Source organism: Hemitrygon akajei, chromosome 28 (assembly GCF_048418815.1).
Source record: "Hemitrygon akajei chromosome 28, sHemAka1.3, whole genome shotgun sequence".
NCBI classification, from domain to species: domain Eukaryota; kingdom Metazoa; phylum Chordata; class Chondrichthyes; order Myliobatiformes; family Dasyatidae; genus Hemitrygon; species Hemitrygon akajei.
Genome location: NC_133151.1, coordinates 18,400,509 through 18,423,904, shown reverse-complemented (window position 1 = coordinate 18,423,904; position 23,396 = coordinate 18,400,509). Strand labels below are relative to the sequence as shown.

At 43.1% G+C, this 23,396-nt stretch overlaps 2 protein-coding genes and 1 long non-coding RNA gene across 3 annotated transcripts in view; 2 read left to right on the top strand and 1 right to left on the bottom strand.

Annotated features, from left to right (window-relative positions):
- Positions 1–1,566: 1,566 nt before the first annotated feature.
- LOC140717733 (uncharacterized) lies at positions 1,567–5,225 on the top strand. Its single transcript, XR_012096589.1, has 2 exons — positions 1,567–2,226; positions 4,763–5,225. It is a non-coding gene; the product is annotated as an uncharacterized lncRNA (long non-coding RNA).
- A 960-nt stretch (positions 5,226–6,185) lies between these two features.
- On the bottom strand, positions 6,186–21,408 carry LOC140717839 (lecithin retinol acyltransferase-like; the record flags this gene model as incomplete). The annotated part of the gene is made up of 5 exons (XM_073031564.1): positions 6,186–6,302; positions 10,511–10,776; positions 14,377–14,482; positions 20,897–21,162; positions 21,294–21,408. Coding segments are annotated over 5 exons (870 nt in total), but the record flags the coding sequence as incomplete, so codon positions are not given.
- A 225-nt stretch (positions 21,409–21,633) lies between these two features.
- Positions 21,634–23,396, top strand: part of pola2 (polymerase (DNA directed), alpha 2) — a 105,799-nt gene continuing 104,036 nt past the window's right edge. The window contains exon 1 of the mRNA XM_073031436.1: positions 21,634–21,737. The gene's annotated coding sequence lies outside the window, so the exon portion shown is untranslated. The remainder of the gene's footprint in view (positions 21,738–23,396) is intronic.

The window sequence follows — 23,396 nt, the reverse complement described above, 5'->3', positions numbered from 1 at the left end:
TAAAATCCTGTGATCACAACTAGGAGCTGCCAGTTCGTTGGTCGACTCGTGTCCGAGTCACCTCGTTCCATGGCTCTTAGGACTATCAGTTCTAAATCTAGCATGGTTCCTGAATTCTCTACTAAAACCAAGACTCCGGGTAAAGACTCCCTTGGCACCAATTCCACGCCCGTGTTCAGCACTTGGGTTCGTTCCACCACCGAGTCCTTGTAACAAAGGATGTAAATAAGATTGAAAGAGCACAGAGAAAATTTACAAAGGATGTTGCAGAGATTGGAGGCCCTGAGTTAGAATGAAAGATTGAATAAGTTATATTGCCTAGAATGTAGAAGATTGAGGGGAAATTTGACAGAGGCTTACAAAATTATCAGTGGTATAGATATGGTAAACGTAGGCAGACTTTTTCTACTGAGGTTGGTGGGACGACAACTAGGGCTCATAGGCTGAGGCAGAAAGTGAAAAATTTAAGAAACTTCTTCGCTCAGAGGGCGGTGAGAGTGTGGAGTGAGTGCCAGCTCAAGTGGTGCATGTAAACTTGATTTCAATGTTTAAGAGATGTGTAGATAGGAACATGGATGGTAGGAATATGGAGGGCTAAGTAAGTTACACAGATGGTCTAAGGACAATGGTATAAATAACTTGGGTGTGGTTTAATGTAGGCCAATTAACACTCCTGCATTGTCTTGTGTTGGGCTCATGCATGCAAGAGCTCACTTAGTCACTTCACTTTGCAAACCACATCCTTTAGCAGCCCCAGACTAGATGTGAAGCCCATCTGGAGGAAGTTGAGGTTCAGCACGTCACCAAGCACTCGAACAGTCATCCAAAGACTTACAGTTGACACTATCCTGACTGGGTGCATCCAGATTGTTTAATGTCATTTCCAGTACACAAGTATAAAGGAGAACTAGATAATTGTTACTCCAGATCCACTGCAGCACAAAAAAGAAACACATTAAGTTAAAGAACCGAATGAGATTTCCCTGAGGGTTTCCTTGACTCCAAGTGGCCTTGGGAATAACATGGCTGCCGAGACAATGGATGAGGTGGTGCCGGCTGAGATCAGCGACTGGTAAACAGCCCTGAGAAGGGCAAACAGCAGCGACTGGTGGTCGGCCTCACTCCCACACAGAGAGCGAGCAGGGCTGATATGGTGGGAAGGGAACGTAGATGTGGGAATGCTGGAGAGGATATCACAGGGTAAAGGAGGGAAGGGGAGGGAAAGGTCCAATTCTGGAAGAGATGGCGACTCCAGGAGTCAGATGGCAGGAGAGGTAACTGAAAGAAATGCAAACAAGGCAGAGGGGAGCTCTGGACAAAGATGTGGGGCAAGATTTTGTGCGTGTGTGTTAGTACATCTCTCTCTCTCTCTCTCTGGGACTGTATCCAGTGTGCCAAGTCTATGAGAGTGAGAGAATGGGAGTGTGAGAGTGTGAGAGATCATGCATATCCTTGTGTGCCAAGTCTATGTTGAACTTTGTCCCTAGTTTTCTTGGTTTTCTTACCATTTTAACAAGTCCTCACTCTGCTACCCCCATGTGACGGCTGAGGTGCAATAATGAAAGATCTCAGCCACAGGCATTTTCTAGCTCTCAGAATCAGAGTGAAGGCAAGTTGTGTTCAGACTGACAAAGACAACAGTGTGTAGATGTGTAATGAGAATTTAGAGCAACATAACAGGTTATTTGTCCCAACCGCAGGTGTTTCTGTTCCTCCCCTCAACCCTCTTCATCTCACCCTCAGTTACCAGGGAACTAGGGGTTGTCCTGGGTGTTGCCTCAGTGCTGCTCAACCCTCAGGGCAGACACTCCCTCTGAAATACCGGTGTGTAAATTGTTTAAACTTACACGAGTTTATTTCTCTCTCACATTTATTCAGCCTCCTCAGAAACTATCACCTCTGCTCACCTCAGCCACTCCCTGTCAATGCAAGGAGGAGGAGAAGATGGCGGCGTGACCTCGGCTTTGCTCGTTTCGGTGGCCGGGGCGAGGTCGAAGCCACTCGGCAGAGGATGGCGCTCGGGAGGTTGTATCGGAGAGGCTGGTCGGAGGCTCGAAATTTTCGGACGGACTCAGAGTCTGCTATCGTCGGGTGAGGCATTGTCAGTGCTGGAAGTTTATGGCAGGGAGAGTTCTCCCATTTGCTGCCTGATATCGGGACGATTGGAGTTGATCAGGACTTGAGACTTTTTAAACCACGACCATGGTCTGCGTTTATCGAATTACGGTATGGCTTTGCACTGCTGTAACTATATGCTATAATTATGTGGTTTTGTCAGTGTGAGTCTTGGTTTGTCTTTTTTTTAATTTTGTGATATCACTCCGGAGGAACATTGTATCATTTTTTAATGCATGCATGCATTTCTAAATGACAATAAACGAGGACTGAGTGTCCTCATAATCTAATCTAATCAATCTTTCCACTCTCTGACTGAAGTAACTCTGATACCTTTATTAATGCCTACCTGAACATTATTTCAGTCTGATCTTATATCAGTGGCAACCCTCGGTCCAGGCAAACAGCCCACATATCGAGTGGAGAAATGTTCCTTTGGTCACTGCATTAGTTTATGTGGGACAGGGAAGATTCTTTCCCCAGAACTAAGGTGGTGTCGGATTATGGGAACCTTCATTTCTAATGAGATTGTGCTAATTCAATTCCCAAGGTCACGGACTAATAACCAACTTAAATCAAGCACATCTGGATTTTAATTCACATTTTACTTTTGTTCCAAGGTATCAGTGGCTCTTTGGTTCTATTTGCCTCACCATTTCCCCTCTGCCACCGTCAGATCCCTCATCTACACTGTTCAAGGTGTTGTGTAGAGTGTTGCGCAGATAACAGCAAACAACTCACTGTCCTTGTGATGGGTCTACAATGGTGGCAAGGTATTCATTAGTCTCACAGCCTGGCAGAAGAAGCAAAGTTACCCAGTCTGTTTACAGGGAATTCAAGATCAATAATGTACCCTGTTGAGATGCTGAGATCTGCAGACATTTGCAGTGATAATGCCATCTTGACAAACGTCAGTGGGTACAAAATAAAGGGAACAAATAAAATGATGAACTCTATGTCAAGAGGACCTAGACGTAATCATCTCATAGAATAATTAGCAGATGTACCATAATTAGTACCATCTGAAACACTGAAAACCTACAGCACAATACAGGCCCTTTGGCCCACAAAGCTGTGTCGAACATGTCCTGACCTTAGAAATTACCTAGGCTTACCAATAGCTCTCTCTTTTTCTAAGCTCCATTACCTATCCAGGAGTCTCTTAAAAGACCCTGTTGTTTCCACCACAACCTCTGCCAGCAGCCCATTCCACACACTCATCACTCTCTGCATAAAAAACTTACCCCTGACATCTCCTTTGTATGTACTTCCAAGCACCTTAAAACTGTGCCCTCTCATTCTAGTCATTTCAGCCCTGGGGAAAAGCCTCTGACTATCCACATGATCAATAACTCTCATCATCTTATACACCTCTATCAAGTCACCTCTCATCCTCCTTCACTCGAAGGAGAAAAGGCTGAGTTCACTCAACCTATTATCATAAGGCATACTCCCCAATCCAGGCAACATCCTTGTAAATCTCCTCTGCACCCTTTCTATGGCTTCCACATCCTTCCTGTAGTGAGGCGACCAGAACTGAGCACAGTACTCCAAGTGGGTCTGACCAGGGTCCTATATAGCTGCAACATTACCTCTCGGCTCTTAAACTCAATCCCACAATAGATGAAGGCCAATGCACCATATGCCTTCTTAACCACAGAGTCAACCTGCGCAGCAGCTTTGAGTGTCCTATGGACTGGACCCCAAGATCCCTCTGATCCTCCACACTGCCAAGAGTCTTGCCATTAATACTATATTCTGCCATCATATTTGACCTATCAATGTCCCGCTGTAACCTCTGACAGCCCTCCGTGCTATCCACAATATCTCCAACCTTTGTGTCAACAGCAAATTTACTAACCCATCCACTTCCTCATCCAAATTATTTATGAAAATCACAAAGAGAAGGGGTCCCAGAACAGATCCCTGAGGCACACCACTGGTCTGCAACCTCCATGCAGAATATGACCCATCTACAACCACTCTTTACCCTCTGTGGGAAAGCCAGTTCTGGATCCACAAAGCAAGGGCCCCTTGGATCCCATGCCTCCTTACTTTCTCAATAAGCCTTGCATGAGGTACCTTATCAAATGCTTTGCTGAAATCCATATACACTACATCTACGGCTCCACCTACATCAATGTGTTTAATCACGTCCTCAAAATATTCAATCGAGGTTGTAAGGCACAACCTGCTTTTCACAAAGCTATGTTGACTATTCCTAATCATATTATGCCTCTCCAAATATTCATAAATCCTGACTCTCAGGATCTTCCCCATCAACTTACCAACCACTGAAGTAAGACTCACTGGTCTATAATTTCCTGGGCTGTCTCTACTCCCTTCCTTGAATAATGAAACAACATCCGCAACCCTCCAATCCTCTGGAACCTCTCCCGTCCCCGTTGATGATACAAGGATCATCACCAGAGGCTCAGCAATCTCCTCCCTCACTTCCCACAGTAGCCTGGGCTACATCCTGTCCAGTCTGGTCCACACACCCCAGGAAGGGTCACGTGGCCTAGGGGACATTGCAGTAGGAATTCACTAAGTACGGAATCAAAGAGATTCATGAGAATGATCTGCACAGATTCAGTTTGAACCCATGCAGTTCCAAATGATTAATGAGTGACATCTACTTTTACAGTATATGGAGTGTTGCAGCAGGAAAGCAGCATCCCTCGTCAGGGAACTCACCACCCAGGACGTGCTGTCTTCTCACTGCTGTCATCGGGCAGAAAGCTCTTGAGCCTTGGGACTCGCACCATCAGGTTCAGGAACAGTTATTACCCCTCAACTATTGGGCTCATGAACCAAAATGGAGAACTTCATTCAACTTCACTTGCCCCATCATTGAAATGTACGCACAACCTATGGACTTACTTTCAAAGACTCTTCATCTCATGTTCTTGATATTTATTTATTTATTTATTATTTATATATTTGCACAGCTTGTTGCTTTTTGCACACTGGTTGAACAGGTTGGTGCAGTCTTTTATTGATTATATGATGGTTATTATTATATTATGGGTTTATTGAGTACGCCCATGAGAAAATGTTATATATGGTGATATATATGAGCTTTGATAATAAATTTACTGGAACTTTGACTTCTGGCTGCTAACCCTTCCTCTTAAGAATATCTTAGACCTAATGTGAAACATCCCTGACCCTGGCACCTGGGAGGGTAATATACCTACTGGAATGTCTCCATCACATCCACAGGATATCATGTCTACTCCTGTAATTATGGAATCCCCAAATCAATATTCCAGTTCTCTTTGACCCCTTTTCCTTCTGAGCCACAGCTCCAGATTCCGTGCCAGTGTCCTGGTCACTGCAGCTTCCCCCCAGTAGGTCGACCTTCTCAACAGTATCTGAAATGGTGTATACTTATTGTTGAGGAAACAGCCACAAGGGTACTCTGCACTGGCTGCCCATTTCCCTTCCCTCTCCTAACAGTCACCCATTTGCCTACCTACTACAACTCAGAGGTGACTACTTCCCTGTAGCTCCTATCTATCACTTTCTCCGGTTCCTGTATGAAGCTTATCAAGCTGGAATTCCGGTTCCTTAACCCATTCGATCAGGTGGAAAGGGTGGACTTGTTGAGCCATGGATTGGGTTTTAAAATCTATCCGCATTGACCATCGCACGACTGTATTCAGAACCAATCGACCCAAAGGTACCAGATTTCCGATATTGCAACAGCGACGACAACTCAGTCAAAGGAGTTAATTAGATTCTTTATTTATGTTCTGCTGGTTCCTGTTTACACCAGCCCAGCACCCTCTTTACTCATCAGCAGTTACTTCCAGTGGCAGCTTGAATAAATATGATCAGCAATGAGAGACACAGCAGCAAGTACAGGAGCACTTGACACAGCCAATCCGCTGAGAACACAGGCACCAATAAATCCACCAATTAAACCTCTAACAGAAATAGCCTGTGGATAAAGATTACACAAATTACAGTAAAAATGCAATAAAACTGTTTCAAGTGACTGGTGGAGGCACAGCTCAAACGTCATCTATAAATTAGCCAATGGCACCACTGTTGTTGTCAGAATCTCATCTGGCACCAAGGAGACCTACAACTGTGAGATAGATCAGCTGGTTGAGTGGTGTCACAGCGACGACAGCCTTGCACCCAACGTCAGTCAGACCAATGAACTGATAATCGGACTTCTGGGAGATAAAGTCAGGCGAACCCACACCAGTTCTCATTGAGGGGTCACCAGTGGAAAGGGTGAGCGGCTTCAAGAAGAAGGCACATCAGCAGCTCCCTTTCATTAGTAGATTTCACATATCACCAAAGACTCTTAGAAATTTCTACCGTTACATGGTGGTGAACATTCACATCGGTAACATCGCCCCCTGGAATGGTAGCACCAATGTGCAGGGTCACAAGAGGGTACAGAGTGATGCTGACTCAGCCAGTTCCATCACTGGCATGCACTGCAGGGGTGGTCATGGCACAAACAATAGGAACATTGAGATTGACACATGACTGTAAAGGAAGTGGCAGGAAATGTGGACGTTGTGTAGTTAGAAGGAAAAGTTTAGTTGGCCGTTTGATTACTAATTTAATTATTTAGGCAGAGTGTTTGGGCTGAATGACCTGTTCCTGTGCTGTACTCTTCTATGTTCTGCTTTGGTCATTTTTGTGTCTTTGCACTGTACTCCTGCCACAGGGTGACACAATTTGATGCCATCCCAGTCAGTGATATTCATTGTGATTCTGATTCTGGTCCAGCCTTTTCTCCAACCCGAACCCTAGTGGACTGAGTGGAATCTCCCTGCCATTCCTGTTACATAAAGCCATTCAACATGGAACCCCCCTTGTAACATGTCCTGTATATTTAGATAGATTCTGGGTGGGAGAAATGTGCCCCCTAACCCCCACCCCAATCATGCTTTGCACTTACCTGATATGATATATTTATTCCATAACGAACAAAATTAACAAAGTGTTCACAATTTGCTTCCAATAATTTGTAACGCTTTCTTTTTCCAATTTTTGATATTGCCCTTTCTACAATCTCATCAGGGGGAAAAGGTTCCAAGATTTTGTCTGATTTGTTATTGATGCACCAGCGATCATTTCCAACGACCGTATCAAGAGGCTGTTTCTTAACCACGGCAATGGCTGCAAAACTAAAATATCCATAAGACACATCCACAGTTGCTCCACCTAGAACATATGTGAAAGGGTTTTGTTTTACTGAACCTGATCAAGTCCACATGCCAGTTAAATGAAATGTGCCAGAGATTGCTTCAATCCAAGATATGTTCAATAGGAAAAAAAAACAATAGCATTTACCTGAAGTTAAATGTACGACATCTCCACCTCCAATGTAGATGGCCCAATGTTTATAAACACTCCGGAATATTTGAATCAAGTCTCCAGGTTGTGGATGAGGGGAAGGCTGGAAATGAGGCAGGGGTCACATTAGAAAGCAGTAGTGGATATCTGAAAATGTATTTATTTATTGATCTATGGATTCTAGTGGTTAGGTCACCAAACAATAACTTGAGTCTGGGCTTGCAGGAGTGCATACCGAATCTGCAGGTCATTCTGGTCTCTCTCTATGCCTATTTTCCCGGTGAATCTGTGCTGCAATGTCTCTAAGGCTGCTTTACCTTTCCAGGATTGTGGGGTCTGGAATGGATGGAAGTAATTTAGATGAGCCTGCTAATTATACAGCAAGATAATTGTGATTCCTGGTGTTCCAGCTGCTTGAAAAACAGGTAAGTATTTCACTTGTCTTTGTGAGTGTTTCTCAGCTGATCGTCACTTCTGGTCAGGAAAATAATTGCAGCAGTCTGCTGATCCACGATTATCAGCATTATAAGTGACTCTGCCCAGGAATTATGGATTGCCTTATCAATGTACAGGAGCGATCAGATTGTGGCAGATGGGTTTAAGGAAGACATTCCCTGTCCATCGTTAGATTTCAATTACACTGGTGCCTGGGAAGAATGTGGTGTCCAGTAACACTTAGATCCACATTGATGAAGTGATTTGAGAGGTATCAAAACACATCACGTCAACATATCAACTCCTGTCTGAGAAATGACTTGGATGCTCTCCAATTTCCTTACTGAAGCAACAGGTCCACAGTAGATGCCATCTCATTGGCTCTTCACTCAAACCTGGAACATCTGGACAGCAAAGATACATACATCAAGATGTTCTTTGTCAACTTCAACTCAACATCCAATATTATCATCCCAGCAAAACTCAACAATAAGCTCCAAGCACTTGGTCCCAATGCCTGCTGTTCAATTGGATCCTGGATTTCCTCACTTGCAGACCCAGTCAGTTCTGATTAGCAACAACATCTCCTCCACAACTTCCTTCAGTACAGGTGTGCCACTAGGCTACAAAAAGTAGTGGATACAGCCCAGTCCATCATGGGTAAAGTCCTCTTCACCATTGAGCCTATCTACATGAAACGCTGTCGCAGGAACAAAAGCAGCATACATCATCAAAGACCCACCACCCAGGACTTACTGTCTTCTCACTGCTGCCATCAGGAGGAAGGTGCAGGAGCCTCAGGACCACATGACCAGGTTCAGGAACAGTTCTTACCCCTCAACCAACAGGTTCTTGAACTAAAAAGGATAACTTCATTCAACCTCACTTGCCCCATCATTAAAATGACCCACAACCTATGGACTCACTTTCAAGGACTCTTCATCTCATGTTCTTTATATTTATTGCGTATCTATAATTATTTTTCTTTTATTTCTCTATGTTCATAGCTTGTTATGTTTGGCACACTGGTTGAATGCCCTATGTTCTTTCACTGATTCTGCAATGGTTATTATTCTAGGGTGGATTTATTGAGTATGCCCACAAAAACATGAATCTCTGGGTTGTATATGGTGACATATATGTACTTTGACAATAAATTTACTTTGAACTTGAAACCAAAATCTGGGAAATAGAGACAGAGGTGAACCTGGAAGAAACAAGGGGTCCGAGATATCCTGGAACAATAACAAGACTGGAAATTAAATCCAAATGTTTGATTTTAGTGTGAAATTTGGTTGTTGCCTTGCTTATTCAATCAGTACAGCCTCTCACTGCTTGAAGTGAGGATTCTCATAAAAGCTTCCCCACCCTGGGGAGGGAGGGGATTGTGTCTTCCCTCTCCATCACAGACGTAAGCAGTGACCAAATGTCTCTGTACATCAGTCCCCAGATCATTAGTGTTCTTGAACTCTAAGCTGACTCCACAACCTATGGTCTCACTTTCAAGGACTCCAATACTCCTATTCTCAGTATTATTTCATTACTTATTTACTATTATTGTTGTACTTTTCGAATCTTTTCTCTGCTCAAGCTGGTACGGGCATAGCCGAACACACTCATTTCTCAATTGCTAGGAGCTTTTGTTCTGTTCTAGTGGTGTTTAGTATTGTGGCTTTTCTGAAGGTTTATATTGCTATTACTGTGTAGGTCTAATATGTGTGGTGTGTGGCAAAGTGGTTAAGGCATCAGTCTAGTGATCTGAGGGTCGCTAGTTCGAGCCTCAGCTCTGCGACGACACCAGTGCCAAGCTCTATGGGTCCGAGTGCCCTTCCCTTGGACAACATCGATGGCGTGGAGAGGGGAAAAAGCCTGTGTGCATCTCTATACCCCTCAGGACCTCCAGGAGAAGAAGTCAGGAGAAGGCACACCAGTTCTCATTGAGGGGTGAGCAGTGGAAAGGGTGAGCGGCTTCAAGAAAAAGGCACGTCAGCAGCTCCCTTTCATTAGTAGATTTCATATATCATCAAAGACCCTTAGAAACTTCTCACGATACATGGTGGAGAGCATTCACATCGGTAACATCGCCGCCTGCTACAGTGGATTTAATGTGCAGTGTCACAAGAGGGTACAGAATGATGCTGACTCAGCCAGTTCCATCACTGGCATGCACTGCAGGGGTGGTCATGGCACAAACAATAGGAACATTGAGATTGACACATGATTGTAAAGGAAGTAGCAGAACATGTGGATGTTGTGTAGGTAGAAGGAAAAGTTTAGTTGGCCATTTGATTACTAATTTAATTATTTCGGCAGAGTGGGCTGAATGACCTGTTCCTGTGCTGTACTCTTCTATGTTCTGCTTTGGTCATTTTTGTGTCTTTGCACTGTACTCCTGCCACAGGGTGACACAATTTGATGCCATCCCAGTCAGTGATATTCATTATGATTCTGATTCTGGTCCAGCCTTTTCTCCAACCCGAACACTACTGGACTGAGTGGAATCTCCCTGCCATTCCTGTTTCATAAAGCCATTCAACATGGAACCCCCCTTGTAACATGTCCTGTATATTTAGATAGATTCTGGGTGGGAGAAATGTGCCCCCTAACCCCCACCCCAATCGTGCTTTGCACTTACCTGATACGATATATTTATTCCATAACGAACAAAATTAACAAAGTGTTCACAATTTGCTTCCAATAATTTGTAACGCTTTCTTTTTCCAATTTTTGATATTGCCCTTTCTACAATCTCATCAGGGGGAAAAGGTTCCAAGATTTTGTCTGATTTGTTATTGATGCACCAGCGATCATTTCCAACGACCGTATCAAGAGGCTGTTTCTTAACCACTGCAATGGCTGTAGAACTAGAATATCCATAAGACACATCCACAGTTGCTCCATCTAGAACATATGTGAAAGGGTTTTGTTTTACTGAACCTGATCAAGTCCACAGTACCAGTTAAATGAAATGTGCCAGAGATTGCTTCAATCCAAGATATGTTCAATAGGAAAAAAAAACAGTAGCATTTACCTGAAGTTAAATGTACGACATCTCCACCTCCAATGTAGATGGCCCAATGTTTATAAACACTCCGGAATATTTGAATCAAGTCTCCAGGTTGTGGATGAGGGGAAGGCTGGAAATGAGGCAGGGGTCACATTAGAAAGCAGTAGTGGATATCTGAAAATGTATTTATTTATTGATCTATGGATTCTAGTGGTTAGGTCATCAAACAATAACTTGAGTCTGGGCTTGCAGGAGTGCATACCGAATCTGCAGGTCATTCTGGTCTCTCTCTATGCCTATTTTCCCGGTGAATCTGTGCTGCAATGTCTCTAAGGCTGCTTTACCTTTCCAGGATTGTGGGGTCTGGAATGGATGGAAGTAATTTAGATGAGCCTGCTAATTATACAGCAAGATAATTGTGATTCCTGGTGTTCCAGCCGCTTGAAAAACAGGTAAGTATTTCACTTGTCTTTGTGAGTGTTTCTCAGCTGATCGTCACTTCTGGTCAGGAAAATAATTGCAGCAGTCTGCTGATCCATGATTATCAGCATTATAAGTGACTCTGCCCAGGAATTATGGATTGCCTTATCAATGTACAGGAGCGATCAGATTGTGGCAGATGGGTTTAAGGAAGACATTCCCTGTCCATCGTTAGATTTCAATTACACTGGTGCCTGGGAAGAATGTGGTGTCCAGTAACACTTAGATCCACATTGATGAAGTGATTTGAGAGGTATCAAAACACATCACGTCAACATATCAACTCCTGTCTGAGAAATGACTTGGATGCTCTCCAATCTCCTTACTAAAGCAACAGGTCCACAGCAGATGCCATCTCATTGGCTCTTCACTCAAACCTGGAACATCTGGACAGCAAAGATACATACATCAAGATGTTCTTTGTCAACTTCAACTCAACATTCAATATTATCATCCCAACAAAACTGATCAATAAGCACCAAGACCTTGGTCCAAATGCCTCCCGTTCAATTGGATCCTGGATTTCCTCACTTGCAGACCCAGTCAGTTCAGATTAGCAACAACATCTCCTCCACAACTTCCTTCAGTACAGGTGTGCCACTAGGCTACAAAAAGTAGTGATTACACCCCGATCCATCATGGGTAAAGTCCTTTTCACCATTGAGCCTATCTACATGAAACGCTGTCGCAGGAACAAAAGCAGCATACATCATCAAAGACCCACCACCCAGGACTTACTGTCTTCTCACTGCTGCCATCAGGAGGAAGGTGCAGGAGCCTCAGGACCACATGACCAGGTTCAGGAACAGTTCTTACCCCTCAACCAACAGGTTCTTGAACTAAAAATGATAACTTCATTCAACCTCACTTGCCCCATCATTAAAATGACCCACAACCTATGGACTCACTTTCAAGGACTCTTCATCTCATGTTCTTTATATTTATTGCGTATCTATAATTATTTTTCTTTTATTTCTCTATGTTCATAGCTTGTTATGTTTGGCACACTGGTTGAATGCCCTATTGTTCTTTCACTGATTCTGCAATGGTTTTTATTCTAGGGTGGATTTATTGAGTATGCCCACAAAAACATGAATCTCTGGGTTGTATATGGTGACATATATGTACTTTGACAATAAATTTACTTTGAACTTGAAACCAAAATCTGGGAAATAGAGACAGAGGTGAACCTGGAAGAAACAAGGGGTCCGAGATATCCTGGAACAATAACAAGACTGGAAATTAAATCCAAATGTTTGATTTTAGTGTGAAATTTGGTTGTTGCCTTGCTTATTCAATCAGTACAGCCTCTCACTGCTTGAAGCGAGGATTCTCATAAAAGCTTCCCCACCCTGGGGAGGGAGGGGATTGTGTCTTCCCTCTCCATCACAGACGTAAGCAGTGACCAAATGTCTCTGTACATCAGTCCCCAGATCATTAGTGTTCTTGAACTCTAAGCTGACTCCACAACCTATGGTCTCACTTTCAAGGACTCCAATACTCCTATTCTCAGTATTATTTCATTACTTATTTACTATTATTGTTGTACTTTTTGAATCTTTTCTCTGCTCAAGCTGGTACGGGCATAGCCGAACACACTCATTTCTCAATTGCTAGGAGCTTTTGTTCTGTTCTAGTGGTGTTTAGTATTGTGGCTTTTCTGAAGGTTTATATTGCTATTACTGTGTAGGTCTAATATGTGTGGTGCATGGCCAAGTGGTTAAGGCATCAGTCTAGTGATCTGAAGGTCGCTAGTTCGAGCCTCAGCTCTGCGACGACACCAGTGCCAAGCTCTATGGGTCCGAGTGCCCTTCCCTTGGACAACATCAATGGCGTGGAGAGGGGAAAAAGCCTGTGTGCATCTCTATACCCCTCAGGACCTCCAGGAGAAGAAGTCAGGAGAAGGCACACCAGTTCTCATTGAGGGGTGAGCAGTGGAAAGGGTGAGCGGCTTCAAGAAAAAGGCACGTCAGCAGCTCCCTTTCATTAGTAGATTTCATATATCATCAAAGACCCTTAGAAACTTCTCACGATACATGGTGGAGAGCATTCACATCGGTAACATCGCCGCCTGCTACAGTGGATTTAATGTGCAGTGTCACAAGAGGGTACAGAGTGATGCTGACTCAGCCAGTTCCATCACTGGCATGCACTGCAGGGGTGGTCATGGCACAAACAATAGGAACATTGAGATTGACACATGACTGTAAAGGAAGTAGCAGAACATGTGGATGTTGTGTAGGTAGAAGGAAAAGTTTAGTTGGCCATTTGATTACTAATTTAATTATTTAGGCAGAGTGGGCTGAATGACCTGTTCCTGTGCTGTACTCTTCTATGTTCTGCTTTGGTCATTTTTGTGTCTTTGCACTGTACTCCTGCCACAGGGTGACACAATTTGATGCCATCCCAGTCAGTGATATTCATTGTGATTCTGATTCTGGTCCAGCCTTTTCTCCAACCCGAACACTACTGGACTGAGTGGAATCTCCCTGCCATTCCTGTTTCATAAAGCCATTAAACATGGAACCCCCCTTGTAACATGTCCTGTATATTTAGATAGATTCTGGATGGGAGAAATGTGCCCCCTAACCCCCACCCCAATCATGCTTTGCACTTACCTGATATGATATATTTATTCCATAACGAACAAAATTAACAAAGTGTTCGCAATTTGCTTCCAATAATTTGTAACGCTTTCTTTTTCCAATTTTTGATATTGCCCTTTCTACAACCTCATCAGGGGGAAAAGGTTCCAAGATTTTGTCTGATTTGTTATTGATGCACCAGCGATCATTTCCAACGACCGTATCAAGAGGCTGTTTCTTAACCACAGCAATGGCTGCAAAACTAAAATATCCATAAGACGCATCCACAGTTGCTCCACCTAGAACATATGTGAAAGGGTTTTGTTTTACTGAACCTGATCAAGTCCACAGTACCAGTTAAATGAAATGTGCCAGAGATTGCTTCAATCCAAGATATGTTCAATAGGAAAAAAAAACAGTAGCATTTACCTGAAGTTAAATGTACGACATCTCCACCTCCAATGTAGATGGCCCAATGTTTATAAACACTCCGGAATATTTGAATCAAGTCTCCAGGTTGTGGATGAGGGGAAGGCTGGAAATGAGGCAGGGGTCACATTAGAAAGCAGTAGTGGATATCTGAAAATGTATTTATTTATTGATCTATGGATTCTAGTGGTTAGGTCACCAAACAATAACTTGAGTCTGGGCTTGCAGAATCTGCAGGTCATTCTGCTTTCTCTCTATGCCTATTTTCCCGGTGAATCTGTGCTGCAATGTCTCTAAGGCTGCTTTACCTTTCCAGGATTGTGGGGTCTGGAATGGATGGAAGTAATTTAGATGAGCCTGCTAATTATACAGCAAGATAATTGTGATTCCTGGTGTTCCAGCTGCTTGAAAAACAGGTAAGTATTTCACTTGTCTTTGTGAGTGTTTCTCAGCTGATCGTCACTTCTGGTCAGGAAAATAATTGCAGCAGTCTGCTGATCCACGATTATCAGCATTATAAGTGACTCTGCCCAGGAATTATGGATTGCCTTATCAATGTACAGGAGCGATCAGATTGTGGCAGATGGGTTTAAGGAAGACATTCCCTGTCCATCGTTAGATTTCAATTACACTGGTGCCTGGGAAGAATGTGGTGTCCAGTAACACTTAGATCCACATTGATGAAGTGATTTGAGAGGTATCAAAACACATCACGTCAACATATCAACTCCTGTCTGAGAAATGTCTTGGATGCTCTCCAATCTCCTTACTGAAGCAACAGGTCCACAGCAGGTGCCATCTCATTGGCTCTTCACTCAAACCTGGAACATCTGGACAGCAAAGATACATACATCAAGATGTTCTTTATCAACTTCAACTCAACATTCAATATTATCATCCCAGCAAAACTGATCAATAAGCTCCAAGACCTTGATCCCAATGCCTCCTGTTCAATTGGATCCTGAATTTCCTCACTTGCAGACCCAGTCAGTTCAGATTAGCAACAACATCTCCTCCACATCTTCCATCAGTACAGGTGTACCACAAGGCTACAAAAAGTAGTGGATACAGCCCAGTCCATCACGGGTAAAGTCCTCTTCACCATTGAGCCTATCTACATGAAACGCTGTCGCAGGAACAAAAGCAACATACATCATCAAAGACCCACCACCCAGGACTTACTGTCTTCTCACTGCTGCCATCAGGAGGAAGGTGCAGGAGCCTCAGGACCACATGACCAGGTTCAGGAACAGTTCTTACCCCTCAACCAACAGGTTCTTGAACTAAAAAGGATAACTTCATTCAACCTCACTTGCCCCATCATTAAAATGACCCACAACCTATGGACTCACTTTCAAGGACTCTTCATCTCATGTTCTTTATATTTATTGCGTATCTATAATTATTTTTCTTTTATTTCTCTATGTTCATAGCTTGTTATGTTTGGCACACTGGTTGAATGCCCTATTGTTCTTTCACTGATTCTGCAATGGTTATTATTCTAGGGTGGATTTATTGAGTATGCCCACAAAAACATGAATCTCTGGGTTGTATATGGTGACATATATGTACTTTGACAATAAATTTACTTTGAACTTGAAACCAAAATCTGGGAAATAGAGACAGAGGTGAACCTGGAAGAAACAAGGGGTCCGAGATATCCTGGAACAATAACAAGACTGGAAATTAAATCCAAATGTTTGATTTTAGTGTGAAATTTGGTTGTTGCCTTGCTTATTCAATCAGTACAGCCTCTCACTGCTTGAAGCGAGGATTCTCATAAAAGCTTCCCCACCCTGGGGAGGGAGGGGATTGTGTCTTCCCTCTCCATCACAGACGTAAGCAGTGACCAAATGTCTCTGTACATCAGTCCCCAGATCATTAGTGTTCTTGAACTCTAAGCTGACTCCACAACCTATGGTCTCACTTTCAAGGACTCCAATACTCTTATTCTCAGTATTATTTCATTACTTATTTACTATTATTGTTGTACTTTTTGAATCTTTTCTCTGCTCAAGCTGGTACGGGCATAGCCGAACACACTCATTTCTCAATTGCTAGGAGCTTTTGTTCTGTTCTAGTGGTGTTTAGTATTGTGGCTTTTCTGAAGGTTTATATTGCTATTACTGTGTAGGTCTAATATGTGTGGTGCATGGCCAAGTGGTTAAGGCATCAGTCTAGTGATCTGAAGGTCGCTAGTTCGAGCCTCAGCTCTGCGACGACACCAGTGCCAAGCTCTATGGGTCCGAGTGCCCTTCCCTTGGACAACATCAATGGCGTGGAGAGGGGAAAAAGCCTGTGTGCATCTCTATACCCCTCAGGACCTCCAGGAGAAGAAGTCAGGAGAAGGCACACCAGTTCTCATTGAGGGGTGAGCAGTGGAAAGGGTGAGCGGCTTCAAGAAAAAGGCACGTCAGCAGCTCCCTTTCATTAGTAGATTTCATATATCATCAAAGACCCTTAGAAACTTCTCACGATACATGGTGGAGAGCATTCACATCGGTAACATCGCCGCCTGCTACAGTGGATTTAATGTGCAGTGTCACAAGAGGGTACAGAATGATGCTGACTCAGCCAGTTCCATCACTGGCATGCACTGCAGGGGTGGTCATGGCACAAACAATAGGAACATTGAGATTGACACATGATTGTAAAGGAAGTAGCAGAACATGTGGATGTTGTGTAGGTAGAAGGAAAAGTTTAGTTGGCCATTTGATTACTAATTTAATTATTTCGGCAGAGTGGGCTGAATGACCTGTTCCTGTGCTGTACTCTTCTATGTTCTGCTTTGGTCATTTTTGTGTCTTTGCACTGTACTCCTGCCACAGGGTGACACAATTTGATGCCATCCCAGTCAGTGATATTCATTATGATTCTGATTCTGGTCCAGCCTTTTCTCCAACCCGAACACTACTGGACTGAGTGGAATCTCCCTGCCATTCCTGTTTCATAAAGCCATTCAACATGGAACCCCCCTTGTAACATGTCCTGTATATTTAGATAGATTCTGGGTGGGAGAAATGTGCCCCCTAACCCCCACCCCAATCGTGCTTTGCACTTACCTGATACGATATATTTATTCCATAACGAACAAAATTAACAAAGTGTTCACAATTTGCTTCCAATAATTTGTAACGCTTTCTTTTTCCAATTTTTGATATTGCCCTTTCTACAATCTCATCAGGGGGAAAAGGTTCCAAGATTTTGTCTGATTTGTTATTGATGCACCAGCGATCATTTCCAACGACCGTATCAAGAGGCTGTTTCTTAACCACTGCAATGGCTGTAGAACTAGAATATCCATAAGACACATCCACAGTTGCTCCATCTAGAACATATGTGAAAGGGTTTTGTTTTACTGAACCTGATCAAGTCCACAGTACCAGTTAAATGAAATGTGCCAGAGATTGCTTCAATCCAAGATATGTTCAATAGGAAAAAAAAACAGTAGCATTTACCTGAAGTTAAATGTACGACATCTCCACCTCCAATGTAGATGGCCCAATGTTTATAAACACTCCGGAATATTTGAATCAAGTCTCCAGGTTGTGGATGAGGGGAAGGCTGGAAATGAGGCAGGGGTCACATTAGAAAGCAGTAGTGGATATCTGAAAATGTATTTATTTATTGATCTATGGATTCTAGTGGTTAGGTCACCAAACAATAACTTGAGTCTGGGCTTGCAGAATCTGCAGGTCATTCTGCTCTCTCTCTATGCCTATTTTCCCGGTGAATCTGTGCTGCAATGTCTCTAAGGCTGCTTTACCTTTCCAGGATTGTGGGGTCTGGAATGGATGGAAGTAATTTAGATGAGCCTGCTAATTATACAGCAAGATAATTGTGATTCCTGGTGTTCCAGCTGCTTGAAAAACAGGTAAGTATTTCACTTGTCTTTGTGAGTGTTTCTCAGCTGATCGTCACTTCTGGTCAGGAAAATAATTGCAGCAGTCTGCTGATCCACGATTATCAGCATTATAAGTGACTCTGCCCAGGAATTATGGATTGCCTTATCAATGTACAGGAGCGATCAGATTGTGGCAGATGGGTTTAAGGAAGACATTCCCTGTCCATCGTTAGATTTCAATTACACTGGTGCCTGGGAAGAATGTGGTGTCCAGTAACACTTAGATCCACATTGATGAAGTGATTTGAGAGGTATCAAAACACATCACGTCAACATATCAACTCCTGTCTGAGAAATGTCTTGGATGCTCTCCAATCTCCTTACTGAAGCAACAGGTCCACAGCAGGTGCCATCTCATTGGCTCTTCACTCAAACCTGGAACATCTGGACAGCAAAGATACATACATCAAGATGTTCTTTATCAACTTCAACTCAACATTCAATATTATCATCCCAGCAAAACTGATCAATAAGCACCAAGACCTTGGTCCAAATGCCTCCTGTTCAATTGGATCCTGAATTTCCTCACTTGCAGACCCAGTCAGTTCAGATTAGCAACAACATCTCCTCCACAACTTCCATCAGTACAGGTGTACCACAAGGCTACAAAAAGTAGTGGATACAGCCCAGTCCATCACGGGTAAAGTCCTCTTCACCATTGAGCCTATCTACATGAAACGCTGTCGCAGGAACAAAAGCAACATACATCATCAAAGACCCACCACCCAGGACTTACTGTCTTCTCACTGCTGCCATCGGGAGGAAGGTGCAGGAGCCTCAGGACCACATGACCAGGTTCAGGAACAGTTCTTACCCCTCAACCAACAGGTTCTTGAACTAAAAAGGATAACTTCATTCAACCTCACTTGCCCCATCATTAAAATGACCCACAACCTATGGACTCACTTTCAAGGACTCTTCATCTCATGTTCTTTATATTTATTGCGTATCTATAATTATTTTTCTTTTATTTCTCTATGTTCATAGCTTGTTATGTTTGGCACACTGGTTGAATGCCCTATTGTTCTTTCACTGATTCTGCAATGGTTATTATTCTAGGGTGGATTTATTGAGTATGCCCACAAAAACATGAATCTCTGGGTTGTATATGGTGACATATATGTACTTTGACAATAAATTTACTTTGAACTTGAAACCAAAATCTGGGAAATAGAGACAGAGGTGAACCTGGAAGAAACAAGGGGTCCGAGATATCCTGGAACAATAACAAGACTGGAAATTAAATCCAAATGTTTGATTTTAGTGTGAAATTTGGTTGTTGCCTTGCTTATTCAATCAGTACAGCCTCTCACTGCTTGAAGCGAGGATTCTCATAAAAGCTTCCCCACCCTGGGGAGGGAGGGGATTGTGTCTTCCCTCTCCATCACAGACGTAAGCAGTGACCAAATGTCTCTGTACATCAGTCCCCAGATCATTAGTGTTCTTGAACTCTAAGCTGACTCCACAACCTATGGTCTCACTTTCAAGGACTCCAATACTCCTATTCTCAGTATTATTTCATTACTTATTTACTATTATTGTTGTACTTTTTGAATCTTTTCTCTGCTCAAGCTGGTACGGGCATAGCCGAACACACTCATTTCTCAATTGCTAGGAGCTTTTGTTCTGTTCTAGTGGTGTTTAGTATTGTGGCTTTTCTGAAGGTTTATATTGCTATTACTGTGTAGGTCTAATATGTGTGGTGTGTGGCAAAGTGGTTAAGGCATCAGTCTAGTGATCTGAAGGTCGCTAGTTCGAGCCTCAGCTCTGCGACGACACCAGTGCCAAGCTCTATGGGTCCGAGTGCCCTTCCCTTGGACAACATCGATGGCGTGGAGAGGGGAAAAAGCCTGTGTGCATCTCTATACCCCTCAGGACCTCCAGGAGAAGAAGTCAGGAGAAGGCACACCAGTTCTCATTGAGGGGTGAGCAGTGGAAAGGGTGAGCGGCTTCAAGAAAAAGGCACGTCAGCAGCTCCCTTTCATTAGTAGATTTCATATATCATCAAAGACCCTTAGAAACTTCTCACGATACATGGTGGAGAGCATTCACATCGGTAACATCGCCGCCTGCTACAGTGGATTTAATGTGCAGTGTCACAAGAGGGTACAGAGTGATGCTGACTCAGCCAGTTCCATCACTGGCATGCACTGCAGGGGTGGTCATGGCACAAACAATAGGAACATTGAGATTGACACATGACTGTAAAGGAAGTAGCAGAACATGTGGATGTTGTGTAGGTAGAAGGAAAAGTTTAGTTGGCCATTTGATTACTAATTTAATTATTTCGGCAGAGTGGGCTGAATGACCTGTTCCTGTGCTGTACTCTTCTATGTTCTGCTTTGGTCATTTTTGTGTCTTTGCACTGTACTCCTGCCACAGGGTGACACAATTTGATGCCATCCCAGTCAGTGATATTCATTGTGATTCTGATTCTGGTCCAGCCTTTTCTCCAACCCGAACACTACTGGACTGAGTGGAATCTCCCTGCCATTCCTGTTTCATAAATCCATTAAACATGGAACCCTCTTGTAATATGTCCTGTATATTTAGATAGCTGCAGGGTGGGAGAAATATGCCCCCAAACCACCCCCCCAAATCATGCTTTGCACTTACCTGATATGATATATTTATTCCATAACGAACCAAATTAACAAAGTGTTCGCAATTTGCTTCCAATACTTTGTAAGGCATTCTTATTCCAATTTTTGATATTGCCCTTTCTGCAATCTCATCAGCGGGAAGAGGTCTCCAGATTCTGTCTGAATTGTTGTTGATGCGCCAGCGATCATCTCCAATGACCGTAGCAAAATGCTTTCTTTTAACCACAGCAATGGCTGTAGAACTAGAATATCCATAAGACACACCCACACTTGCTCCATCTAGAACATATGTGAAAGGGTTTTGTTTTACTGAACCTGATCAAGTCCACAGTGCCAATTAAATGAAATGTGTTAGAGATTGCATCAATCTCAGATATGGTCAATAGGAGAAAAAAATCAGTAGTGTTTACCTGAAGTTAAATGTACGACATCTCCACCTCCAATGTAGATGGCCCAATGTTTATAACCACTCCGGAGTATTTGAATCAAGTCTCCAGGTTGTGGATGAGGGGAAGGCTGGAAATGAGGCAGGGATCACATTAGAAAGCAGTAGTGGTTGTTTGAAAATGTACAGTATTTGTTTATAACTCTATGGATTCTAGTGGTTAGGTCACCAAACAATAACTTGAGTGATATTAATCTCTGAGCTTGCAGGAGTGCATACCGAATCTGCAGGTCATTCTCGTCTCTCTCTATGCCTATTTTCCCGGTGAATCTGTGCTGCAATGCCTCTAAGGCTGCTTTACCTTTCCAGGATTGTGGGGTCTGGAATGGATGGAAGTAATTTAGATGAGCCTGCTAATTATACAGCAAGATAATCGTGATTCCTGGTGTTCCAGCCGCTTGAGAAGCAGGTAAGTATTTCACTTGTCTTGGTGAGTGTTTCTCAGCTGATCGTCACTTCTGGTCAGGAAAATAATTGCAGCTGTCTGCTGTTCCACGATTATCAGCATTATAAGTGACTCTGCTCAGGGATTATGGATTGCCTTATCAATGTACAGGAGCGATCAGATTGTGGCAGATGGGTTTAAGGAAGACAATCCCTGTCCATCGTTAGATTTCAATTACACTGGTGCCTGGGAAGAATGTGGTGTCCAGTAACACTTAGATCCACATTGGTGAAGTGATTTGAGAGGTATCAAAACACATCACGTCAACATATCAACTCCTGTCTGAGAAATGACTTGGATGCTCTCCAATCTCCTTACTGAAGCAACAGGTCCACAGCAGATGCCATCTCATTGGCTCTTCACTCAAACCTGGAACATCTGGACAGCAAAGATACATACATCAAGATGTTCTTTGTCAACTTCAACTCAACATTCAATATTATCATCCCAGCAAAACTCAACAATAAGCTCCAAGCACTTGGTCCCAATGCCTCCTGTTCAACTGGATCCTGAATTTCCTCACTTGCAGACCCAGTCAGTTCGGGTTGGCAACAACATCTCCTCCACATCTTCCATCAGTACAGGTGCACCACAAGGCTACAAAAAGTAGTGGATACAGCCCACTCCATCACGGGTAAAGTCCTCCCCACCATTGAGCACATCTACATGAAACGCTCTCTCAGGAAAGAAAGCAGCATCCGTCATCAAAGACCCACCACCCAGGACTTACTGTCTTCTCACTGCTGCCATCAGGAGGAAGGTGCAGGAGTCTCAGGACCACATGACCAGGTTCAGGAACAGTTCTTGCCCCTCAACCAACAGGTTCTTGAACTGAAAGGGATAACTTCATTCAACCTCACTTGCCCCATCATTAAAATGACCCACAACCTATGGACTCACTTTCAAGGACTCTTCATCTCATGTTCTTTATATTTATTGCGTATCTATAATTATTATTCTTTTATTTCTCTATGTTCACAGCTTGTTGTGTTTTGCACACTGGTTGAATGCCCAAGTGTTCTTTCATTGATTCTGCGATGGTTATTATTCTAGTGTGGATCTATTGAGTATGCCCGCAAGAACATGATTCTCAGAGTTGTATATGGTGACATATATGTTCTTTGACAATAAATTTACTTTGAACTTGAAACCAAAATCTGGGAAATAGAGACAGAGGTGAACCTGAAAGAAATAAGGGGTCCCAGATATCTTGGAACAATAGCAAGATTGGAAATTAAATCCAAATGTTTGATTTTAGTGTGAAATTTGGTTGTTGCCTTGCTTATTCAATCAGTACAGCCTCTCACTGCTTGAAGTGAGGCTTCTCATAAAAACTTCCCCACCCTGGGGAGGGAGGGGATTGTGTCTTCCCTCTCTGTCACAGACGTAAGCAGTGACCAAATGTCTCTGTACATCAGTCCCCAAATCATTAGTGTCCTTCAACTCTCAGCTGACTCCACAACCTATGGTCTCACTTTCAAGGACTCCAAAACTCCTAGTCTCAGTATTGTTTCATTACTTATTTATTATTGTTGTACTTTTCAAATCTTTTCTCTGCTCAAGCTGGTACGGGCATAGCCAAGCACACTCATTTCTCAATTGCCAGGAGCTTTCGTTCTATTC